The sequence below is a fragment of the Eleutherodactylus coqui genome, chromosome 8 (genome assembly GCF_035609145.1).
Source record: "Eleutherodactylus coqui strain aEleCoq1 chromosome 8, aEleCoq1.hap1, whole genome shotgun sequence".
In the NCBI taxonomy this organism is placed as follows: Eukaryota; Metazoa; Chordata; class Amphibia; order Anura; family Eleutherodactylidae; genus Eleutherodactylus; species Eleutherodactylus coqui.
In genome coordinates, this window is record NC_089844.1 from 39,632,164 (window position 1) to 39,653,558 (window position 21,395).

Genomic DNA, 21,395 nt, shown 5'->3' on the forward strand with positions numbered 1-21,395 from the left:
TAGTAGATATCATCTTGTACATAGGAGGGCAGTATTATAGTAGTTATATTGTTGTACATAGGGGCAGTATTATAGTAGATATATTCTTGTACATAGGGGGGCAGTATTATAGTAGTTATATTCTTGTACATAGGGGGGCAGTATTATAGTAGTTATATTCTTGTACATAGGGGCATTATTATAGTAGTTATATTCTTGTACATAGGGGGCAGTATTATAGTATTTATATTCTTGTACATAGGGGGCAGTATTATAGTAGTTATACTGCCCCCTATGTACAAGAATATAACTACTATAATACTGCCCCCTATGTACAAGAATATAAATACTATAATACTGCCCCCTATGTACAAGAATATTATAGTAGTTTTATTCTTGTACATAGGGAGGCAGTATTATAGTAGTTTTATTCTTGTACATAGGGAGGCAGTATTATAGTAGTTATATTCTTGTACATAGGAGGGCAGTATTATGGTAGTTATATTCTTGTACATAGGAGGGCAGTATTATGGTAGTTATATTCTTGTACATAGGAGGGCAGTATTATGGTAGTTATATTCTTGTACATAGGAGGGCAGTATTATGGTAGTTATATTCTTGTACATAGGAGGGCAGTATTATGGTAGTTATATTCTTGTACATAGGAGGGCAGTATTATGGTAGTTATATTCTTGTACATAGGAGGGCAGTATTATGGTAGTTATATTCTTGTACATAGGAGGGCAGTATTATGGTAGTTATATTCTTGTACATAGGAGGGCAGTATTATGGTAGTTATATTCTTGTACATAGGAGGGCAGTATTATGGTAGTTATATTCTTGTACATAGGAGGGCAGTATTATGGTAGTTGTTATTGAGCTCTGTTTTTTGTTTTTTTTTATTATTCTGAAGTGATCGAAGTAGAGAATGTTTATAGAATTGCTAAGAATATCAGATGTGACATGCATTTTAACCTTTTCCCCCTCCTTTATTGCAGGGAGGCCATGTTTGGCTTGTCATGAATGGCAGTTTGGTGCCGGCCACTGTCACCTCTTGCAATGATGGAGACGTTCTGTTTACAAGTGATTATGGACAGGTAAGATGTGGGGGATAAAAGAAAGGAAATAGAAGGAAAGCCGTATCTCATGGAGTATATCGCTAACTTACCTGCCGCTTTGCTCCCTATATCAGCTCTGCTCCTTTTAGTGCTTCGTTGTTAGTGTCTCCTTTACAGCTACATTGTCTATGAGGACCTTTACACGGCCCCATGTTCGCCACCGTATTCACTCAAAAGGGCGATTACGGGCGAATGATGGCCTATGTAAACACGGGACCCGACTGTACAAGCGAGCGAGACTCGTTCACTTGTCGGAGTCACTTGGTTTTTAGCTCACCTAAAAAAACAAGCAAATGTTGGCCCATTTAAACCTGCAGTCATATAGTAAACTGTGCTATTCAATCCCTCGGAGTGCAGTAAAAGAAAAGTCTGTTTAACGGAGGCCATAATAGTCTATGGGGGACGGATGCGGTTTCTGTGTACGTATAGACATATGTCACAAAAATGTAAAAAAAAAAAATTTGCAGCCGTATGTGTTATTTGCAGCCGTATTAAAAACCATATCCATTAAAAGTTTATACACTTGTATATAATTCTATACATTTCTACCAAAAAGTATACGTTGTTATGAAGAATAAGAGGAAAATCTTAGAAAACTAGTTACTTGTCTAGTTGGTTGATCTTCTGCTAAATAATCAAAACGCAGACAAACGTATACCAGATGTCCATTTAAAAACCGAGTGGAAACGTGAATGATTATCGTTCAGAGTGAATGCATTCCCAGACTGAACGACTAACGAGAAAAAGTTGCAGGTGGGTGGTCTGGGACGATTTCCGGCCCACCCCGCCTCCTGTAAAAGCCCAGAAAAGATCATCGTTGGGACGACCTGTCTACATCTGCACCCAATGGGTCGTCCCATGTAAAAGGGCTCTTAGAAAGTTGTGAAACTTTTTACATAAAGCCTGCATGCCCGCAGCTGGTCACATGGCAGTAATTACTATGTATCATACTCTGAGCGTGCAAGACAGATGAAAGCAGAGCAGCCATTATCTACCCCTTCCCTTCTTGCCACCAAAAAACATGCTAATCTGTCCTTTTTTGTTAAAGTGCTTTTTAACTCTGTGCATCCCATTGATTCCTGATGTGATCTCCCACTGTTCTGCCTCGGGTCCGTCCACCACTCAGTGCATTTAGTAATCGATTCTGTACTGGGCTCTGCTGACATAACCCAGATAGCCAGCTGTTCGCAGATGTGAATAGTTATTGTACAAGATGCTTCGCATTCCTAAGTTGCGCCCCTCGTGCTAAAACGTCATTCTTTCTACAAAAAAAAAAAAGTCAGGGAATTCCAGCCTGGCGCCGTTCCCCGGGTGCGTGCATCCCCGTGTATTTCTCGTGGGTGTGAATGCCCTTCGCTAGGTCCTGGGATAGTTAATAAAGCACAGGATGTGGTTTACTCTGTCTGCGATGAGCCACAGATGATCCCCTTGTCATGATGAAAATGAGAAATCCGAAACTCCAGGGAGAAAATAGGCCGAAAACCAAGATCTATATTTATACACGTTGCATTTAGGATTTATATAGAACTGGTTTCGGCAGACGTGTTCAGGCAATGGCATGGAGAAAAATAATCTCTGATTCTGGCTCATTACAAGAAGCCTCAAATAGTCCGTTAGAGGGTATTTCTGCCAAGATTGGAATAAAAGACTGTAAGTAGAAGTAAATTTCGAGTTTTACTAGCAGATTATTAAAAGAACTCTGAACGGTTTCTTAGTTATACCTATGCCTTGGAAAGTTGGGCGACTTCCAGTGTCTCAGGATTCAGGATACCATGCAGCAGATGGAGTAACCAAAATATACAATATTGATGTATGAACACAAAAATATAAGTAAGCAAATGGACTTTCCCTTTCGACTCTCAAGATATACTGTAATAACTGTAATGACTTTCACACCATATCAATAATACTTTGCTAATAACTGGATTGTCTTACAGAAATACATATTGTGGAATGTAATATACGGTTTCCCTCTAAGGGTTAACCTTCATTCACCTCCAAGGTTATCCTCTATTTCCCCTTGACAAGTATCTCGGTCTGTGAATCGGGAACTCCAGCACCTCCGATTGGCTCTCAAAGTCCTGTCTATTTAGTACCTATACCTTCTTGACATCCGTAAAATACAGGGGCCGTAATATGGGAAACTTGCACCCATATCCTGCTCATAGACATACAATTTTCTACGTGAGTGCGATGTGCTCTGCAAGAACATAACATTTTCAAGAATGTTTTTCATAAAAATCACACTCGAATCCGCTTCAAGTGCAATGTATTTTTTTTTTTTTCCGTCCATAGAAAATAGTGGGCGATATTGCCCCAAAAATAGGGCATGCAGCAATTCTTCTAACTTGCAGTATGACTGTGAGAAAAATGCTTCATGTGAATAAACTCATTAAAATCTTTTTTATGTGAGTCCATTCATATCGCTTTCGGATGGAACCCGCACATGAAAACCGCCTCTCAATCAATTCTTAGGCCTCATGTCCACGGGAAAAATATGATTTAGGATCCGCAGCGGATTACCTGCACGCGGATCCGCACCCCATAGGGATGCATTGACCACCCGCGGGTAGATAAATACCCGCGGATGGTCAATAAAAGGGATTTAAAAAAAAATGGAGCATGAAAAAATCTGGACCATGCTCCATTTTCGTGCGGGTCTCCCGCGGGGACGGCTCCCGCGGGCTTCTATTGAAGCCTATAGAAGCCGTCCGGATCCGCGGGAGACCTAAAATAGGAATTTAAAAGAATTTACTCACCGGCAGCGGGCCGGGAAGGTCTTCTCTTCCTCACGGCCGCATCTCCCTTGCTTCGGCTCGGCGGATGTGCCCGGCGCATGCACGCGGCACGTCGACGACGTGCCGGCGACGTGCCGCCGGCGTGAGGAATTCATCTGCCGGCCGAAAAAGAAGATCCGGCCGTGAGGAAGAGCAGAGCATCCCCGCCCGCTACGGATAGGTAAATTCTTATAAATTCTTATTTTTAGCGCTCATGTCCGCGGGTCAGGAGGGACCCGCTACGGATTCTACATGTAGAATCCGTAGCGGGCCCGATTTTCCCCGTGGACATGAGGCCTTAGGCAAAAACTTTTAACATGGTACCATGTCTTTCCTCCACAAGCCATATGGAGTCACTGTGTCCTGAGGACGCGTTAAGCCACTTATGGAACACGCTTGTCACATTATGTGGCATTTAAAGCCTGGGAACTTGGACCAATTTGCGCCTGTTTTTTAGTCATTTTCCCAGGAGACTCCTTCAGAAACTCCTCTGTGGGGTCATTACCCCTTCGGTTTGCTTTGATCTCTGCCAGGTCTGATCTAGTTCACAGGTAATGTCATTTACACAGACCAAATGGCCTATTTAGCAGTGATAACATTACAGGTGACACCTCACAGGGTTGATCTGCCTGGGATTCCTCATTTGCATGCTATTACCCATAATCTACCGAGGCAGTATTTGTCTATCACTTTGTAGCAGTTTGCTCATTAACTTGTTTAATACAAGTTAACCTACCTGTGAATGTTGTCAGGTTAAATGAGGAGGGCCACGAATTGTAATGAATCGTCAACAAGAGCCTATGAGGCAAGGTCTTTGTAATGTAAATGGCATCCTGGGAATACATATGTTCAGGTGGCTGGACCAAATTGTCCTTCTCATTATAAACCCCTTGAATTCGGGTGCGTTTGATATGCAAATATCTTTTGATTAAAAACATAGTAGTCTTTCTGTGGCTTGCTGAGATCTGTAGTTCCACAATGGGTTGAGTAAGGCAGGTGGTCCTTGTCTTACATAGCAGAGTCTTGTAGTAATTATTTGTATATAAATGCATTATGAGACACTGTTGGATCCTTAATTTCAGATATCATTCACTCACTCCTCCCTCAAGATAGAAATGAGAGTAAAGAGCAATTTTGGAGAGGTTAGAAACTTCAGCTGGTATTTCCCTTCATTCATCCTGCAAACACCTGGCGAGTTCTCTCATATGAACGGTGTCCGTTTTCTATTCCCTGACCCAACGTTCCAGTTCGTCCCAAAGACTGTTCAGTTCGAGACTGTGCAGCCAGTCCAAATGTGGAACATTGATATCCTCAAACCAACATGAAACAGAGTTGGGTTTGTGACAAGGAGCATTGTCTTGTTGGAAGTATGGCCGACCATTCCCAGAGTATTGCTGCATTGTCCACAGCGCATTATTGCCTACAATGTCAAGGTACATCTCTGTGTTTATGGTTCTTGTCACTACAACCAACAGACGGAGACCATGCCATGTGAAACATCCCAGACCATAACGGAATCCCCCCTATACTTCACTGTTGGCGCAAAACACTCAGTCAGAAGGTGTTCCCCAGGATCCTCCACACCCAGGTGCATCCATCTGATGTGAAGATGTAGTAGCGTGATTCATCACTCCATAGAACGTTCTTCTATTGCTCAACTGTCCAATAATGACACACCATTGTAGATTGACTAGTGCATCTTCTTCGAGAGAATTGCCAGACATTTGCAGGGTGAATGGAGGAAAATAGCAGCTGAAGTGTATCGGACGTTAGTAGAAAGTATATCATGGAGAGTGTCAGATGTCATTGGGACCAAAAAAGCCCCGCTGAGTATTAACGTATGGAAATGAATACTACTTCTGATCCTTGCTCTTGTGTCCAACTCCTTTTGGTAGGATGGCAGTCTATCTAGGCCGCTGTCTCTTGAACCCAGTGTGAAGTGGGTCAAACATGCCTTGGGTTTAGTGGTTCACATCTGTGGTAAACCCCTTGGTATCCTCTTTCCTAGTTATCTTGCAGGAACCAAAGCAAATGATTTTGGCTACTGTACTAAGCTGCTAATCTTGCCGGTTCCGGCTTTTCGTCAACCTTGCTGTTAGAGATGAGCGAGCGTACTCGCTAAGGCAAACAACTCGAGCGAGTAGTGCCTTATGCGAGTACCTGCCTGCTCATCTCAAAAGATTCGGATGCCGGCGGGGAGGAACGGGGGGAGATCTTTCTTTCTCCAGCTCCCCCCTGTTCACTCCCGCATCTCACCGCTCTCCCCCGCCGGCACCCGAATCTTTAGAGACGAGCGGGCAGGTACTCTCATAAGGCAATACTCGCTCAAGTAGTTTGCCTCAGTGAGTACGCTCGCTCATCTCTAATTGCTGTGATGTTTGTTTGTTTTTTTCCCTCTATGGTCTTAAACAATGTTTTTTAGTTGAAAACAGAAGTAAATAGACCAGGATAATGAGCTTCCTGGAGGAAGTGGCCGGGACCAGGGGAATGGGGCAGCGGTGGTTCACTGAGTAGAGTCAACTTAAACAATTTGACAGATTTATTCCCTGGAAGTGACTAATTGATGATCGTGTGACTCATCTTTGTCTGAGATTTTTATCATAAAAGTAATCTTATTGCCGCATGGACCGTGACCAAGGCAAAATGTTCTGCTTTGAACTAATCACAGTGAGGTTGGTCTGTGACTCCAAGGCTAATATTGTAGTTTACAGGTATGCAGATGTGTAAGGGGGATATGGCTTGTTTATTGTATGATACTATGTTTTGTTGCAATGGTACGGTTTGCTTTACGAGGGGACGAGAACTGCGATCTTCAACTGTGAAATGGAAGTGCCCGGAAGTTGGGAGTAGAGCAACAGCAATGCTGAGGAGGGAGGCAGAAGGGAGTATCTCCTGGATTATACTGCAGAAACGCAGCAATAGTCCTATGGATTGAGTGTCCTCTGTTGATTTGGAAAGGCAGCAGTAGATGGTGAAGTCAGATTGGAGTTTTCCCTCAGTACCTCCTCCCCGGCAATGTTCAGCTCCTCGGTAGAAGAGTCATTCTAGTTAGCTGGTTGGAAAAGACTGCAGATATCCCGTATTTACAGGTCTTTGAACCATGCATTCGGTTTTGAAACCCAATAATCCAGTATGGGTGTTGGTAATTTCAGTGACTGCGCAGAACACCTGAACTGTTCTCCTTAATTGCTGTAAGAAACTTAACAAACCCAAGGTCCGGGACTCGGTTGATGCCGGCTATGGGGTCTCCACACTATGGCGGCCAATAAAGCCTACTTCAAGAACCCCTCTTGGTAGTCAATCAGCTTTAAGATCATTGGTCCAACTCATGTGGTGGCTGCCTCTACTATATCATTATCAACATTGGTTCATACTTTAAAGTAACTGCTACAAAGTCATTGATTGGATCAGTGTCCAAGAGGATTAAGTGGTGCTAGCAACTTTATAGAGGTTGACCAATATTCATTAAGCGGTGGCAGCCACTTCAACCTCGTGTACATTATAAAGTGGCTGCCACCACTATATATTTTTGGATGTTGGTCAACCCCATAAATTCATTGCCACCTCTTCATCCTCATGAAATGGCAGCAGATATTTAATGGCTTGAACTGATCATCTTGATCATACAGTAGTGATTACCACCATATGAAATGGGCCAATGTTTATAAGCTGCAGCTATTGTATGGGGTACATCATCATGCACGAAGATACAGTGATGACAGCCACCATGTTGGTTGGGGCAAAATTTACAAAGAGCCAGAATTCTAGCTTGGGCTAATAATCATGAAGTGTCAATAGCTATTTCTGGAGTGATTAATATTCATAAGGATATCAGTGGAATACACCACATATTTTTGACAATGAGTATAAGTATAGTTTATGGAGTCAACCAATTTTCATGATGATACTATGGTGGCTTGCACCTGGGCTGCACTGAAATAGTCATGAGTTTGAAGTGGCAAGAGCCATTTTATGTGTTCAACCGATGTTTGAGGGTGAAGTGGCAGCAAAATCTTCATGGGTTGCACCAATATTCATGAGGTAGCTGCCACCAATGTATGATGGTTTTCACCCACTTAGATCTGAAGCTCCCTGTGATTTGGCTATATTTGAGGGTGAAGCCAACACATGGGTTTGGTCCATATTCTTCAGGATGGAGTCAACCTTTTCATTGGTTGAACCAACATTCCTGAGGATATTGATGACAGCCATCATATGGAATAGACTATTATCTATAAAGTTGAAGTGGCACCTACTTGGACAAATGTTGATGATGGTGCAGTAATGATGGAAATTCATCTTATGCATTGGACCGATGTACTGTACACATGAGGATGGCCAAACCACTGAGGTCTAAAGCACATGGTATCGGATGTGATTTTTGAACTAAGACCACCTCACTTGCTTTGATTTATTTTGGGGTGATAGTTTACAGGGATGATTCATTTAAAGTAGATTTCTGGTGACCAAATATTATAGCAATCATCAAGTTCTTTTATTTGCCTGCACATACCGTAGATGACCTTCTGGGAAGACTGACCGCAATTGTGGAGAAATGAACTGAAATGAGGAACAAAGTGGTCAATCATGCATCGGAAAGTGATAATTGGGTAACACTGGGCAACTTTCCTCACTCCTGCTTTGTGCTGATTCAGAAGATCCATCCAGAGTTTTCTCAGGGAGTTGTGAACATGACCTCTTTATGAAGACACAGAAACCTTTACCCTCCCTGAACTACACCAAATTTTATCTGAATGGAAAATTCATCTTTTGTTAAAGGGGTTTTCCAATTTTCTATAAATAAAGCTTAATGGGGTTGTCCCAACCAAAGATGGATTCCCTATCCACAGGATGGGGGATAACAAGCTGTTCAATGGGGGACCCACATCTAGGACACTCGACCAATATTGAGAACAGGGGTCCTGAAGGTCTCTGAATGAATGGAGCAGAAGTTGAGTATGTGTGCTGCAGGTCTATTCACTTCAATGAGATTGCGGGATATAGTTGAATTTAAGCTCTTGGCTCTCTGTCAGTCCCATTTGACATTAGTGAAGCAATAGTGATCTTTGCTCCATTTATTCAGGGACCTGGAAGACTTGCATCCTCAATTGGTAGGGGTCCCCATGGTAGCCCCCCCACCCCTCCACTACTGGTCCACTAGTTATCCCCTTCCCTGTTTTGATAGGGAATGACTTTTTATGTTGGGACCACGCCTTTTAAGGGGATTGTCCCAGGAAAAACATTTTACCTATCTACAGATACAGCAGCACTTTATACAGACCGCCTGTAGACTGCAGTACACTGCCATTCACTTTGAATGGTGGCCATGCTACGCATTTGGCAGCCACACTTAGTAACGACTCATTAACTTAAGAGCGCTAAAGCAGGATGTGTTGGTGCTGCTACATCTGTACCATTCTATTGAAACTCTTTGGGAACAAGGGCTCAAAGCCCCCATCTTAATGATAGGTGGGGTCTTCCAGCTACCATGCATTTATCACCTATTCTATCAATGGATAATGAATGCTTTTTTTTCGTGGTCCAACCTCTCTAATTGCTGTATTTGTGAAAAGATCTACATTGTTGCAGTATGCTTTGCATATCAATATCTTTCCATTTTCAAAAAATGTTTGCTGTCAGTGAATGAGAACACTCTTTTTCACATATAGGTAGTAAACATATATGTATCGAGTCCTGCTCTCTTGTGACAAGTGTCTACAATTGTTACCAGTATTGACCATGCTCTGTGAGCTCAACACCTCAGCAGCACAAAAGTTTTTGATAGTTTGCTACAATGTATCCATTCTGGAGTTCTGGCTGTTGAGCTCACACAGCATTGTGTAGACTGCCACCAATTGTAGACACTTCTGAGCAGAGTGCAGGAATCGATAGATATAGGTTTACTGCCTATAAATGTGTGTTCTCATTCATTGATGGCAAATATCTAGAAAGTTGGGGTTTCTGCATTCAGTTTAGGAAAGCTGAGATGTACATGTAATGACAGCAATACAATTAGACAGCTTTTTGCAAAAACCTATTTTATCTGTCCGCTATTTCTTGCTAACTTGGCACGTGTTTGTAGGGGGCAGATGGAGGGGAATACGGCTGCAGGATCAGACTACACAAAGTTTGTTGTCTGAAACCAAGGAGATTTAAAGAGTAGCTGCACTTTCAACTAACTTTTGACATGTCTGACAGACATGTCAAAAGTTTAGGTCAATTATGAGCCCACTACTAAAACCACCATTGATCACTAGAACACAAGGGCTTCGGCACTCAACCAAGCGTTGTGTCCTTTAGGCCATCTTTGCTGCTTATAGAAAGTTTCTGTATACCTCTGTGTCCCTCTGCAGCTGCCAGGAGGAGCCAAAAAAACAGCGAAGATGGCCCGAAGGGACACCGTGCTTGGATGAATGCTGCAGCCCCCTCCTTCTAGCAATCAGCAGGGCTCTTAGCAGTGGGAACCTAATGATTAAAACTTTTGACATGCCTCTGTGACCTGTTGAAAGTGCAGCTACTCTTTAATCAAGACTTAAAGGCGTTGTCTGGGACTTTAGAGATTTTTGTTCTATTGATGATCTGTCCTCAGGGTAGATCATAAATAGATGATCAGTGTGAATCCACCAGTCACGATCCCTGCTGCTCAGTTGATTCCTGGCACCGCTGTCAGTGTGGACAGCTCTAGAAATGGATTGCGTTGTCTGTAGTCTTGTGGCTTGAGTTGGTATTGCATTGAATTCAAGGGGAGCTGCACCTGCAAGATCAACTTGAGCCTCTGTACTGTGGACAGTGCAATCCGCACTCTGCGGTGTCCATACTGACAGCGGTGCCGGGAATCGGCTGATTCAGAGCGGCGGACCTCTGATCATCTATTGATGATCTATCCTGAGGATAGGTCACCAATAGATAAACTCAAAAGTCCTGGACAACCGCTTTAATGGAAAGTTGTCATTTTCCACTTGTGATGTTTTAGTTTGGGGAGGAGAGGTCCTAGTGTGACATAGGAGATATTTGCAGTCTGTGCTATGAGGAGAGTAAGAGAAGCAGAGCGGTCTGTGGTTAACCAAGTGTTTAAGCTTATAACACAATGGTATGAAAAAGGCTCCACAGTGATAAATCCAGGTATGTGAAGAATGACAACTACATGTATGTCTGTGTAATGTCACATTCCATGACCGTGTGGAATGCCTATGGTGTGTGTGTGATAGATATATATTCTCAAGGCTTACTGTGAAGTGTAAGCGATCATGATTGCCCTAAAGAATATGTATGCATCTTGTAGGAACAGGTTCCCCTAAAACCTCATTCAATTTGGAATTTCTTAAGACCTCTGCTTTCTGTTGTTTAATATTAATTTTCACTGTGCACGGCCCGTTAAAGTATGGTAACCTAAATCTGCGTTGTAGCAAACCTGTGTGGTCATCACATGACTAGGACAGACTTTCATCTGATAGGTTTCCATTCAATGACTACAGGCATAGACCCCTTGGAATTAGTAGAGTACAGTAAAGATCCTTTTCAATCTGTCATCTGAAAGTTTGAAAGAGTGCAGTAAGTTTGAAAGAAGGGGCAGACATCTGTCTATGATCTGCTAACCTAGAATATCTGATGACCCTGCATGTGACCAGTCCCGTTGATGCTAGATGAAAGAAATGTTATTTTGTGTTTAGATAACATTTGTTAAAACTTGGAAATTGCGACCGCTCACAGGGCTGCAGAAAGTGTACACTTTAATGGCACTGGTTGCAACCTTTGTTACAGAACTGTACAGCGTCACTCCAGACACAAGTTATACTTCAGAGCTGAGTGATAAATGTTGCACAAATCTGTCAGTCATTTGATGCTTGCAACTCCTTTCTAGTCCGGTGTTGGCCAATGAGAGGTTGAAAAGGTGAAATTTTACCGCATTTTGAAAAGTACATAATGCCTTATTGAGTTGAGCAATAATATTCATGGTGCAACTCTGTAGTTAGGGATTGAGTGACTGGTCTTGTATTTGGGCAGTGGTCTCTAAAAGCCCATGGCCAGTATGCATGGGGTGGAGGAAACTTGGCCCCTTAAAGTTCTTTTAGACGCAACGATTGTGTATTATTTAAAAAAAAAAGCGAAAGTGAATGATGATTGTCCAGTTGAGATGAATGCAAACAGCTGAACGATGAGGTTTTTTATTTTTTTTCCTCACTTGTTCATTTTATGCACACATAAAAATCCTCGTTGGTTCGTTCACTAATCGTTTAGTGTAAGCAGCGCTCATTCAGTCCCTTTTACAGCGACTGTAAAAGGCTGAACAATTTCTCATTTGAATGAGCCAGCGATGTATCTGCCAGTCTAAACAGGCCGCACAAGTGACTGAGCGAAATCTGATGTCATTTGCTTGTTCAAACGATAATTTGTGTAAAAGTACCCTTTGTCAAATGCAGCTCTCCGTAGAAAATTTTACAAAGGTCGTGGAGGGAACTTTTAAAATGTGAAAACTCTTTTGTAATATCTTATATCTCAGCCTAGATGTGATCACTTGAAGTTACAGGCCCAAAGCCTGAGGGCTTATTCAGACGGGCGTGTATTGGTTGGGCTTTTTTACGCCTGGACGATATACGCTGCCCCTCTCTGCAAGCGGAGGAGGCTGGACGGGCCAGGAGCTAATGCACTGGGCTTCCGCTACTCGCTACTGTTTGCAATGGGAGGGTGGGACGAGGGCGGAGCTAAGTTCTGCCTCTCCCATTGCAAACAGTGGCGAGGGGCAGAGAGGGGATGGGAGCTTAATGCACTAGCTCCTATCCTGTCTGGCCTCCAGCCCCCTCCCCCCACCCTTGCAGAAAGGGGCAGCGTATATCGGCTGGGCGTGAAAACCCGACTGATATACGCCTGTCTGAATAAGCCCTCAGGCTGCACTACTGAGAGAGTCTAATGACCTGTTCTTTTCTGATTTGTCATTTACAATGTTGTCATGGATACAATGTTGTGATGCATCACAAATAATGTCTACATTGTTTGGCCTGAGTGGCGGCAGTCATGTGTTTATCATAGGGATGTTCTGTACATGTGATAGGTTGGATCCACAGAATGACCACACTGCACCTGGCAGAAATTAGAAGGGAACATAGAATCATAGAATGGTAGAGTTGGAAGGGACCTCCAGGGTCATCGGGCCCAACCCCCTGCTCAGTGCAGGATTCACAGGATTCTGAGGACTTCCATTGAAGGAGAACTCCCCACCTCCCGTGGTAACCTGTCCCATTTATTGATCCCCCTCACTATCTAATCTGTGTCTCCTTCCTTTCAGTTTCATCCCATTGCTTCTGGTCTTTCCTTGTACAGATGAGAATAGGGCTGATCCCTCTGCACTGTGACAGCCCTTCAGATATTTGTAGACTGCTATTAAGTCTCCTCTCGGCCTTCTCTTTTGCACGCTAAGCATTCCCAGATCCTTTAACCATTCCTTGTAGGACATGAGTTGCAGACCGCTCACCATCCTGGTAGCTCTTGGCTGAATTTTCTGCTGTTTTTTTTCTTTTTTTTCTTTATTTATTTTTTTAATTTTGGGTGCCCAGAACTAGACACAGTATTCCAGGTGAGGCCTGACTAAGGAAGTGTAGAAGGGGATAATTGCCTCACGTGATATAGGCTCTATGCTTCTCTAAATGCTTAACTAAAGCCAAGATATACTATTGTATATCTATCACATTTTCCTGATCAACCCACTCTGTTATTTTGTCATAGAAGAAAATTACATTTGTCTGACATGACTTGTTTGTTACAAACCCATGCTAGCTCCAGTTAATTACTCCATTCTCATCCAAGTACTTGCATATACTGTATGCTGTTTTTTCATAATTTTTGATCTTGCCCGGTATACAAGTCAGGCTCACAGGCCTGTAGTTTCCTGGGTCCACTGTCTTCCCTTTTTTTGAAGATTGGGACAATACTTGCCCTCTTCCAATCTTTTATGACTTCTCCTGTTCTCCAGTAATTTTCAAAGATTATGAAAAGTGATTAAGTATTTACCTCTATCTCCTTCAGTATCCTGGGGTGTAATTATCCTAGACCTGGTTAGTGCAGCCTCAGGTCCCAGGCCTGTAGTTTGTGGTAATAAGGTTCATGCTTGGAGGGCCTGAAGCAACATTTATAGAGATTTAATGGGGCTGCTGCTCATGTAAATAAGTAATAAAGTGGGCATTTTGGAGATTCGCAGGGATTCAAGTGTTGGGACGTCAGCACTGGCAAAATATGGTTCTAAGTCATTAGGGCATATACAACATGGCAGTTAAACCAGAATTCTGGGAGCGAGTGCCAAAGTTGCAATTATCCTGCTATAAAAGATATGGATAGGTGGCGCTCCGAGAGGGTTAACTAATAAAGTACAGTAAAAGATAAATAAAGCACTCAAAAAGAAGTTTTGAAAGGATATCCTCAAAAGAGATAATGTAGATCTTCTTAGATGATAGGAGAGCAGTCAAAGGAGAATATCCGCCAATCAGATGAAAATCTCATGGATTGTGGGAGAGCATCCTGAGAAAACTCCAATCATAATGTATGATGGAGGAAAAGAATGCACACAAAAGAGAAAAATCTCAGCGCTCCGGCGTTATCTGTTAATTAATACCACAGCAGTGATCTAAGACATTATATCACTTACTTCACGGAGGTGCCCATGCTCAGGCACCCCCAATCCCGGCAGACGTGTAGATAAAAATCAGCAGCAGTAATATTCCACAATTTAATAGACGTACGACGCGTTTCGGCCTTTACAGAAATAGGCCTTTTTCAAGTACATACAGGTATTTCCAAACTCACTTGACAAACCAATGGTAGAGCCTTGTGTGGCGCAGAGTGTTAGGGCAGCAGTACGCAGTCCTAAGCTCTCGCTCATGACCTGAAGATTGTGCGTTCAATCCCTGCATTATTAAGGTAGTCGGCTCAAGGCTGACTCTGCCTTCCTTCCTTCTGAGGCTGGTACCCAGCTTGGTAGGGTGTAAAAAGCGCAGCAGAATAAGTTGGCATTATACAAATAAGAGGTTTTCATTTTTAGACTAAACAAGCTAGGACGAAAAACTTCAAAGCAATTTGTGTCCGTTTTACACACGCAGATAAGTTTAAACGACTTGTTCACTCATTCCGATTAATTGCTCAGTGTAAAAGGACCGCAAGAAGCAATGCTGCCTGTAGATATATATATTTTTTTTACAGAGTCTTTTAACAAAGTTGGGGGGGGGGGGGGGGGGGGCACATGTCACTCTGACAAATTGTTATAAATCTATTGTAAAGTTCAGTCTACGCTGTACCTGTGGCTCTGAGTGACATTTGTAGATGTAAAGGGCGGCCCAGCTGTTTTATGGCATTTTATAGATCAGGAATAATTCACGCCCGCCCGTTGCCGCGATCATAAACCTTCTGGAAGCGCCAGACGTGTAGACTGAAACTCTTCATCTACAGTGCAGATGCTTTGCAGTAAAACTTAGAAAGTTTTAAAACAAGAAAACCCGTATAATATGCTTCATCACACCAAGATCTCTGCTGTCCCTACAAGGAAAGATTTTTCTTTACCTCTAGAAGCTGACAATCTGCAGTGTCCTAACACCTCTTCAACTGCAGCTTTCTTATAATTGTATCTAGTCTGGGCAATCCTCCGTGAGCTGAGCACATCTGCAGCAGAAATATTGTTGGGATGGTTTGCTACAAAAATGTATCAGTCTGAAGTTCAGCATTTTCTACATTCAATACAATTTTCTTCTGTTTAGGCCGCCTGCACATGGGCGGAAATCCCGCGGCGGGATTTCCGCCACTAAAAGCTTGCATAGGAGTGCATTACAATACGCACTCCTATGCAGACGGCCACGCGAAATGTCGCGCGGCAAACAAACCGCAGCATGTCCTATTTCTGTGCGGGGCTCGCAGAGCCTCGCACAGAAACGTCACTCACCCGGCCGCCGGCTCCAGTCTGCGCATGCGCCGGCACACGAAAGAACCGGGGCTGCCGGGCGCGGGCGAGTACGCGCTCCTCCCTGCAGGCGCTCGGGTCGGGTCCCGCGGCGAGAATTCTCGCCGCCGGATCCGACCCGCCCGACTGCAGGCGGCATTGTAACAATGTAATTGTCATTTTGATTTTTTTTTTTTTTTATATGTATAGAATAGGTCATTATAAGCACTTTTACGATTTGCTGTTTTAGCCTATTATGTACATTTTTCTTTAAAAAAAACATCTTTTGCTATGTAGCTAGGTGAAGACATTGCTAAGGAAATTCATATTCTCCTTGCTGCATAGCAGTAAGTAGTAGAAGTGCACTCACTCAACTGTTTCTGCATTGTCCTCTCTAGTTCAGCTGCAGACACAGTGGTTCTAACTATAAAACTTTATTAATCAATGTTATATTATAATGTTTAGATTTATGTTTAATTAAGTAAGAAAACATTTTGCAACTGTGCCCCCTGCGCTGCTTTTACACATGCCCACCAGTGTTAACAGCTCTGTCCCCAGCAACACACTGTGAAGGGGAAGCCATTCTATGCTGCAGACAGCTTCTCTGCTTCTCAGCGCCCGATCCCCCATTGGACACAATGCACTGTTGGGGGCTCAGTGCATCATATTCTGATATAAACACCCAATGTCCAAGGTTCTGACAGTGCATCAGGTCCGATGTGGAGAAGCCATCTGCAGCATAGAATGGCTTCTCCTTCACAGTGCACCCCCAGGAACAGAGCTGCCAAGACCAGCGGAGAAGTACAAAACCAGCATTGGGGGACAGAGCAGGGGGCACAGTTGTAAAAGGGTTATAAGTTAAAGTAGAAATCTGACATAATTAACATTTAATAACGCAGCTGTTCTCAATATATCACTTTATTTGCAGTTGTACTGTAGAGAATAGTGCAGCCACAGCCTAGCACCCTCTACTAGTGCTATGCAACTGAGCGAATATAGATTTCCCTAGCAATGTCTTCACCTAGCTGTGTAGCAGAAGTGTTTTCAAGAAAAAATGCACAGAATAGGATTATTTTAAAGCATATTGCAGAAATGCTTAGAATCGTCTATTCTGTACATTACTATTTTTAACCTTAATTTTTTAAATTTTTTTTTTTTTTATTTAATTGACTGTTCCACTTCTAAACTTGATCTCTGGGAAAGCTGGGCAGCCTGGGCCATTCTGGCCACCATTACAGCTCCCAAAGATGTTCTCTCCCATATACTTCTTAGGGAGGGATCTACTGGGTGTTGAAGCAATACAGGAATTGGCCAGTCAGGTCTTGGGAAAGCTCTGTGATAAGTCCTTTGTAGTCCTCCAGCTTTGCCGTTCAGGAATCTGCTTGCTTCTGGAGCAATACTACACAGAAATGTAGCAATCGGGAAGTTTGGAAAGCTGGGAAATATACCCTTTTGGATTAGAGGTCCTTTTACACATTATTCATCTTTCCCAGAAACAGCAGAATGTTAACAATGTGACAGAAAATGACGACTTAAGGAATTTCCCGGGAATATTGTGCGTTTTATAATCTCAACTTCTAAGTGTTGCGAAACCAGTGAGGATTGTAATTGTGTTGGTCATTCGTATTACATATTGAAAGCCCCATTTTCTGTAAACTCTTGACACATGCAGGCAGTATTGTAACATCACATTGACATGAAAAGCGGAATTCAGGCGGTGCCTTTAATTAGAAAGATGCGATGTGAAAAGCTGGTAGCCACTAATCTGCGTGTGGTTTGCAGGACGCCATTGATGTCAGACATTACAAGTTTATAGCTGCTGACTGAAAGCTATAAAAGCAGAATTCCAGTAACAAGCCATGCTGGGAATTCAGATCGATGTTTCTTTCACTTGTAATTTACTAAAAGGCCAGTAGATGGCGAACACTTGTGCCATTGAATTGGTCAGCAATACGTCGCCTGCTGGAATTACAAATTATGTGTTACCCATTTTCAATAATTTTATTTACATAAAACGGTGTACCATTACAACTAACACATAGAGTTGTCAAAAAGGAATATTACATTAATGGGTAAAGATTCCAAAGTTGCAGAGGTAATAAAAATGCAGCACAAACTTTAATACTGCCTCATACAAACAAGAATATAACTACTATAATACTGCCCTCTATATACAGGAATATAACTACTATAATACTGCCCCTATGTACAAGAATAGAACTACTGTAATACTTCCCTCTATATACAGGAATATAGCTACTAATAATACTGCCCTCTATATACAGGAATATAGCTACTATAATACTGCCTCCTATGAACAGGAATTGAACTACTATAATACTGCCCCCTATATACAAGAATATTTAATTACTATAATACTGCCCCTATATACAAGAATATAACTACTATAATACTGCCCCCCTATATACAAGAATAGAACTACTATAATACTGCCCCCTTATGCACAAAAATAGAACTACTATAATACTGCCCTCTATGTATAAGAATAGAACTACTATATTACTGCCTCCTATGTACAAGCATATAACTACTATAATACTGCCCCTATGTACAAGAATATAACTACTATAATACTGCCTCCTATGTACAAGAATATAACTACTATAATACTGCCGCTATGTACAAGAATATAACTACTATAATACTGCCCCCTATGTACAAGAATAGAACTACTAGAATACTGCCTCCTATGTACAAGAATAGAACTACTAGAATACTGCCTCCTATGTACAAGAATAGAACTACTAGAATACTGCCTCCTATGTAGAAGAATATAACTACTATAATACTGCCTCCTATGTACAAGAATATAACTACTATAATACTGCCTCCTATGTACAAGAATATAACTACTATAATACTGCCTCCTATGTACAAGAATATAACTACTATAATACGGCCTCCTATGTTCAAGAATATAACTACTAGAATACTGCCGCTATATACAAGAATATAACTACTATAATACTGCCTCCTATGTACAAGAATATAACTACTATAATACTGCTCCCTATGTACAAGAATATAACTACTATAATACTGCCCCCTCTGTACAAGAATATAACTACTATAATACTGCTCCCTATGTACAAGAATATAACTACTATAATACTGCCTCCTATGTACAAGAATAGAACTACTATAATACGGCCTCCTATGTTCAAGAATATAACTACTAGAATACTGCCGCTATATACAAGAATATAACTACTATAATACTGCCTCCTATGTACAAGAATATAACTACTATAATACTGCCTCCTATGTACAAGAATATAACTACTATAATACTGCCTCCTATGTACAAGAATATAACTACTATAATACGGCCTCCTATGTTCAAGAATATAACTACTAGAATACTGCCGCTATATACAAGAATATAACTACTATAATACTGCCCCTATATACAAGAATATAACTACTATAATACTGCCCCCCTATATACAAGAATAGAACTACTATAATACTGCCCCCTTATGCACAAAAATAGAACTACTATAATACTGCCTCCTATGTACAAGAATAGAACTACTATAATACTGCCGCTATGTACAAGAATATAACTACTATAATACTGCCCCTATGTACAAGAATATAACTACTATAATACTGCCCTTATGTACAAGAATATAACTACTATAATACTGCCCCTATGTACAAGAATAGAACTACTATAATACTGCCTCCTATGTACAAGAATAGAACTACTATAATACTGCCTCCTATGTACAAGAATAGAACTACTATAATACTGCCCCCTATGTACAAGAATATAACTACTATAATACTGCCTCCTATGTACAAGAATATAACTACTATAATACCGCCTCCTATGTACAAGAATATAACTACTATAATACTGCTCCTATGTACAAGAATATAACTACTATAATACTGCCTCCTATGTACAAGAATATAACTGCTATAATACTGCTCCTATGTACAAGAATATAACTACTATAATACTGCCTCCTATGTACAAGAATATAACTGCTATAATACTGCCTCCTCTGTACAAGAATATAACTGCTATAATACTGCCTCCTCTGTACAAGAATATAACTGCTATAATACTGCCTCCTCTGTACAAGAATATAACTGCTATAATACTGCCTCCTCTGTACAAGAATATAACTGCTATAATACTGCCTCCTCTGTACAAGAATATAACTACTATAATACTGCCCCCTATGTACAAGAATATAACTACTATAATACTGCCTCCTATGTACAAGAATATAGCTACTATAATACTGCCCCCTATGTACAAGAATATAACTATTTATTTTAACCTTTATTATATCTGTATGTGATTTCTCATTAAAAGCCTTTCCTTCTGTCTTTGCAGGAGTTTATGTACCCCCGGAGCGCTCTTACCAGGGACTTGGTTCTCCCAATGCATCAGACGAACAGGGAAGGTGTGGAGGACATGTCCTTACTGGCTGACCTGCATGAAGCAGCCATCATGTTGAATCTTCATCAACGTTACAGAGATGACAAAATCTATGTGAGTTCTGCACTGCCGACCTGCACGAAGGAATGCACAGCGTCATTAAATATTTATTAGTTTGTTGGTTACTTTCTCTGCTGCTACTTTGAACTTCTCTAATAAGGATACATCTAACGGCTCAGCCGTCGTATAATGGAATGTTCTACAACTTTGTATGATTCTTAGAGATCAATGTATTTTGTCAGTTTCAAGATCTCTGCCTGTTTCTGGTTTACATCTAACAGCTCAGAACCACTCCTGACTTTAATGAGTTCATGAGTTGCAAGCTGTGCTCTTGGGCAGAGTTTCTTTCTGGAAGAAGCAAACAGCGCTATTTCCACTGCAGTGGCCTGAATTGGTATTGCAGTGCAAGTTTCCATTCATTTCAATGAGAACTTGCCCTGCAATTACAAACCAGGCCACTGCAGATATTGGCTTTGTGACTGAGAACAACAGGGCAGTAAACAGCTAATCAATGGAGGTTCCAATTGGCAGACCCCTACCGATCTGCTCCTAATGGCCTATTGTGACGATAGGCCATTAATGATTTACACCTGGACATATTTACCTGAAATAATGTGGGCAAGTTTGTTGGCTGATAAGTAACTATTTGTTTTATGATATAGGACAAGTCTCATACAAAGTGGATGCGAGCTTTAATGCAGTGCAACGGAGTTCTTATTCTCCATCTCGCGTCACAATGTCGCACTTTATGTGGAAGTGTTCATTAGATTTCAGTATTCTGTTGTGCAGTATTAGTAGAGAATGTTATTCACTACTTCTATTCCTTTTCTCTAGACCAATATCGGTTCCATACTGGCCTCAGTGAATCCCTACAAGCAAATCACAGGATTGTACGATGAGAGCGCAGTAGACTTATACAGTCGCCATCATTTAGGGGAGCTTCCCCCTCACATATTTGCAATAGCTAATGAATGTTATTGCTGCTTGTGGAAGAGACGTGACAGCCAGTGCGTCCTCATAAGGTATGGGGCAAAATGATTGCAAATAGTTTAAGGGCAAATCCAGTGCGAGTCCGTTTTTAACCCCTCTATATCTCACTTCTGCAAGCACAAATCGCTATAATACTG

General features: G+C 41.7%; 1 protein-coding gene across 1 annotated transcript in view; it reads left to right on the forward strand.

The window, feature by feature from the left end:
- The window catches only part of LOC136576338 (unconventional myosin-X-like), a 103,634-nt gene that overhangs the window by 23,880 nt on the left and 58,359 nt on the right, over positions 1-21,395 (forward strand). Inside the window, exons 2-4 of the mRNA XM_066575540.1 lie at positions 978-1,076; positions 20,164-20,322; positions 21,103-21,290. Of these exons, the coding sequence (XP_066431637.1) occupies positions 978-1,076; positions 20,164-20,322; positions 21,103-21,290 (446 nt within the window). The remainder of the gene's footprint in view (positions 1-977; positions 1,077-20,163; positions 20,323-21,102; positions 21,291-21,395) is intronic.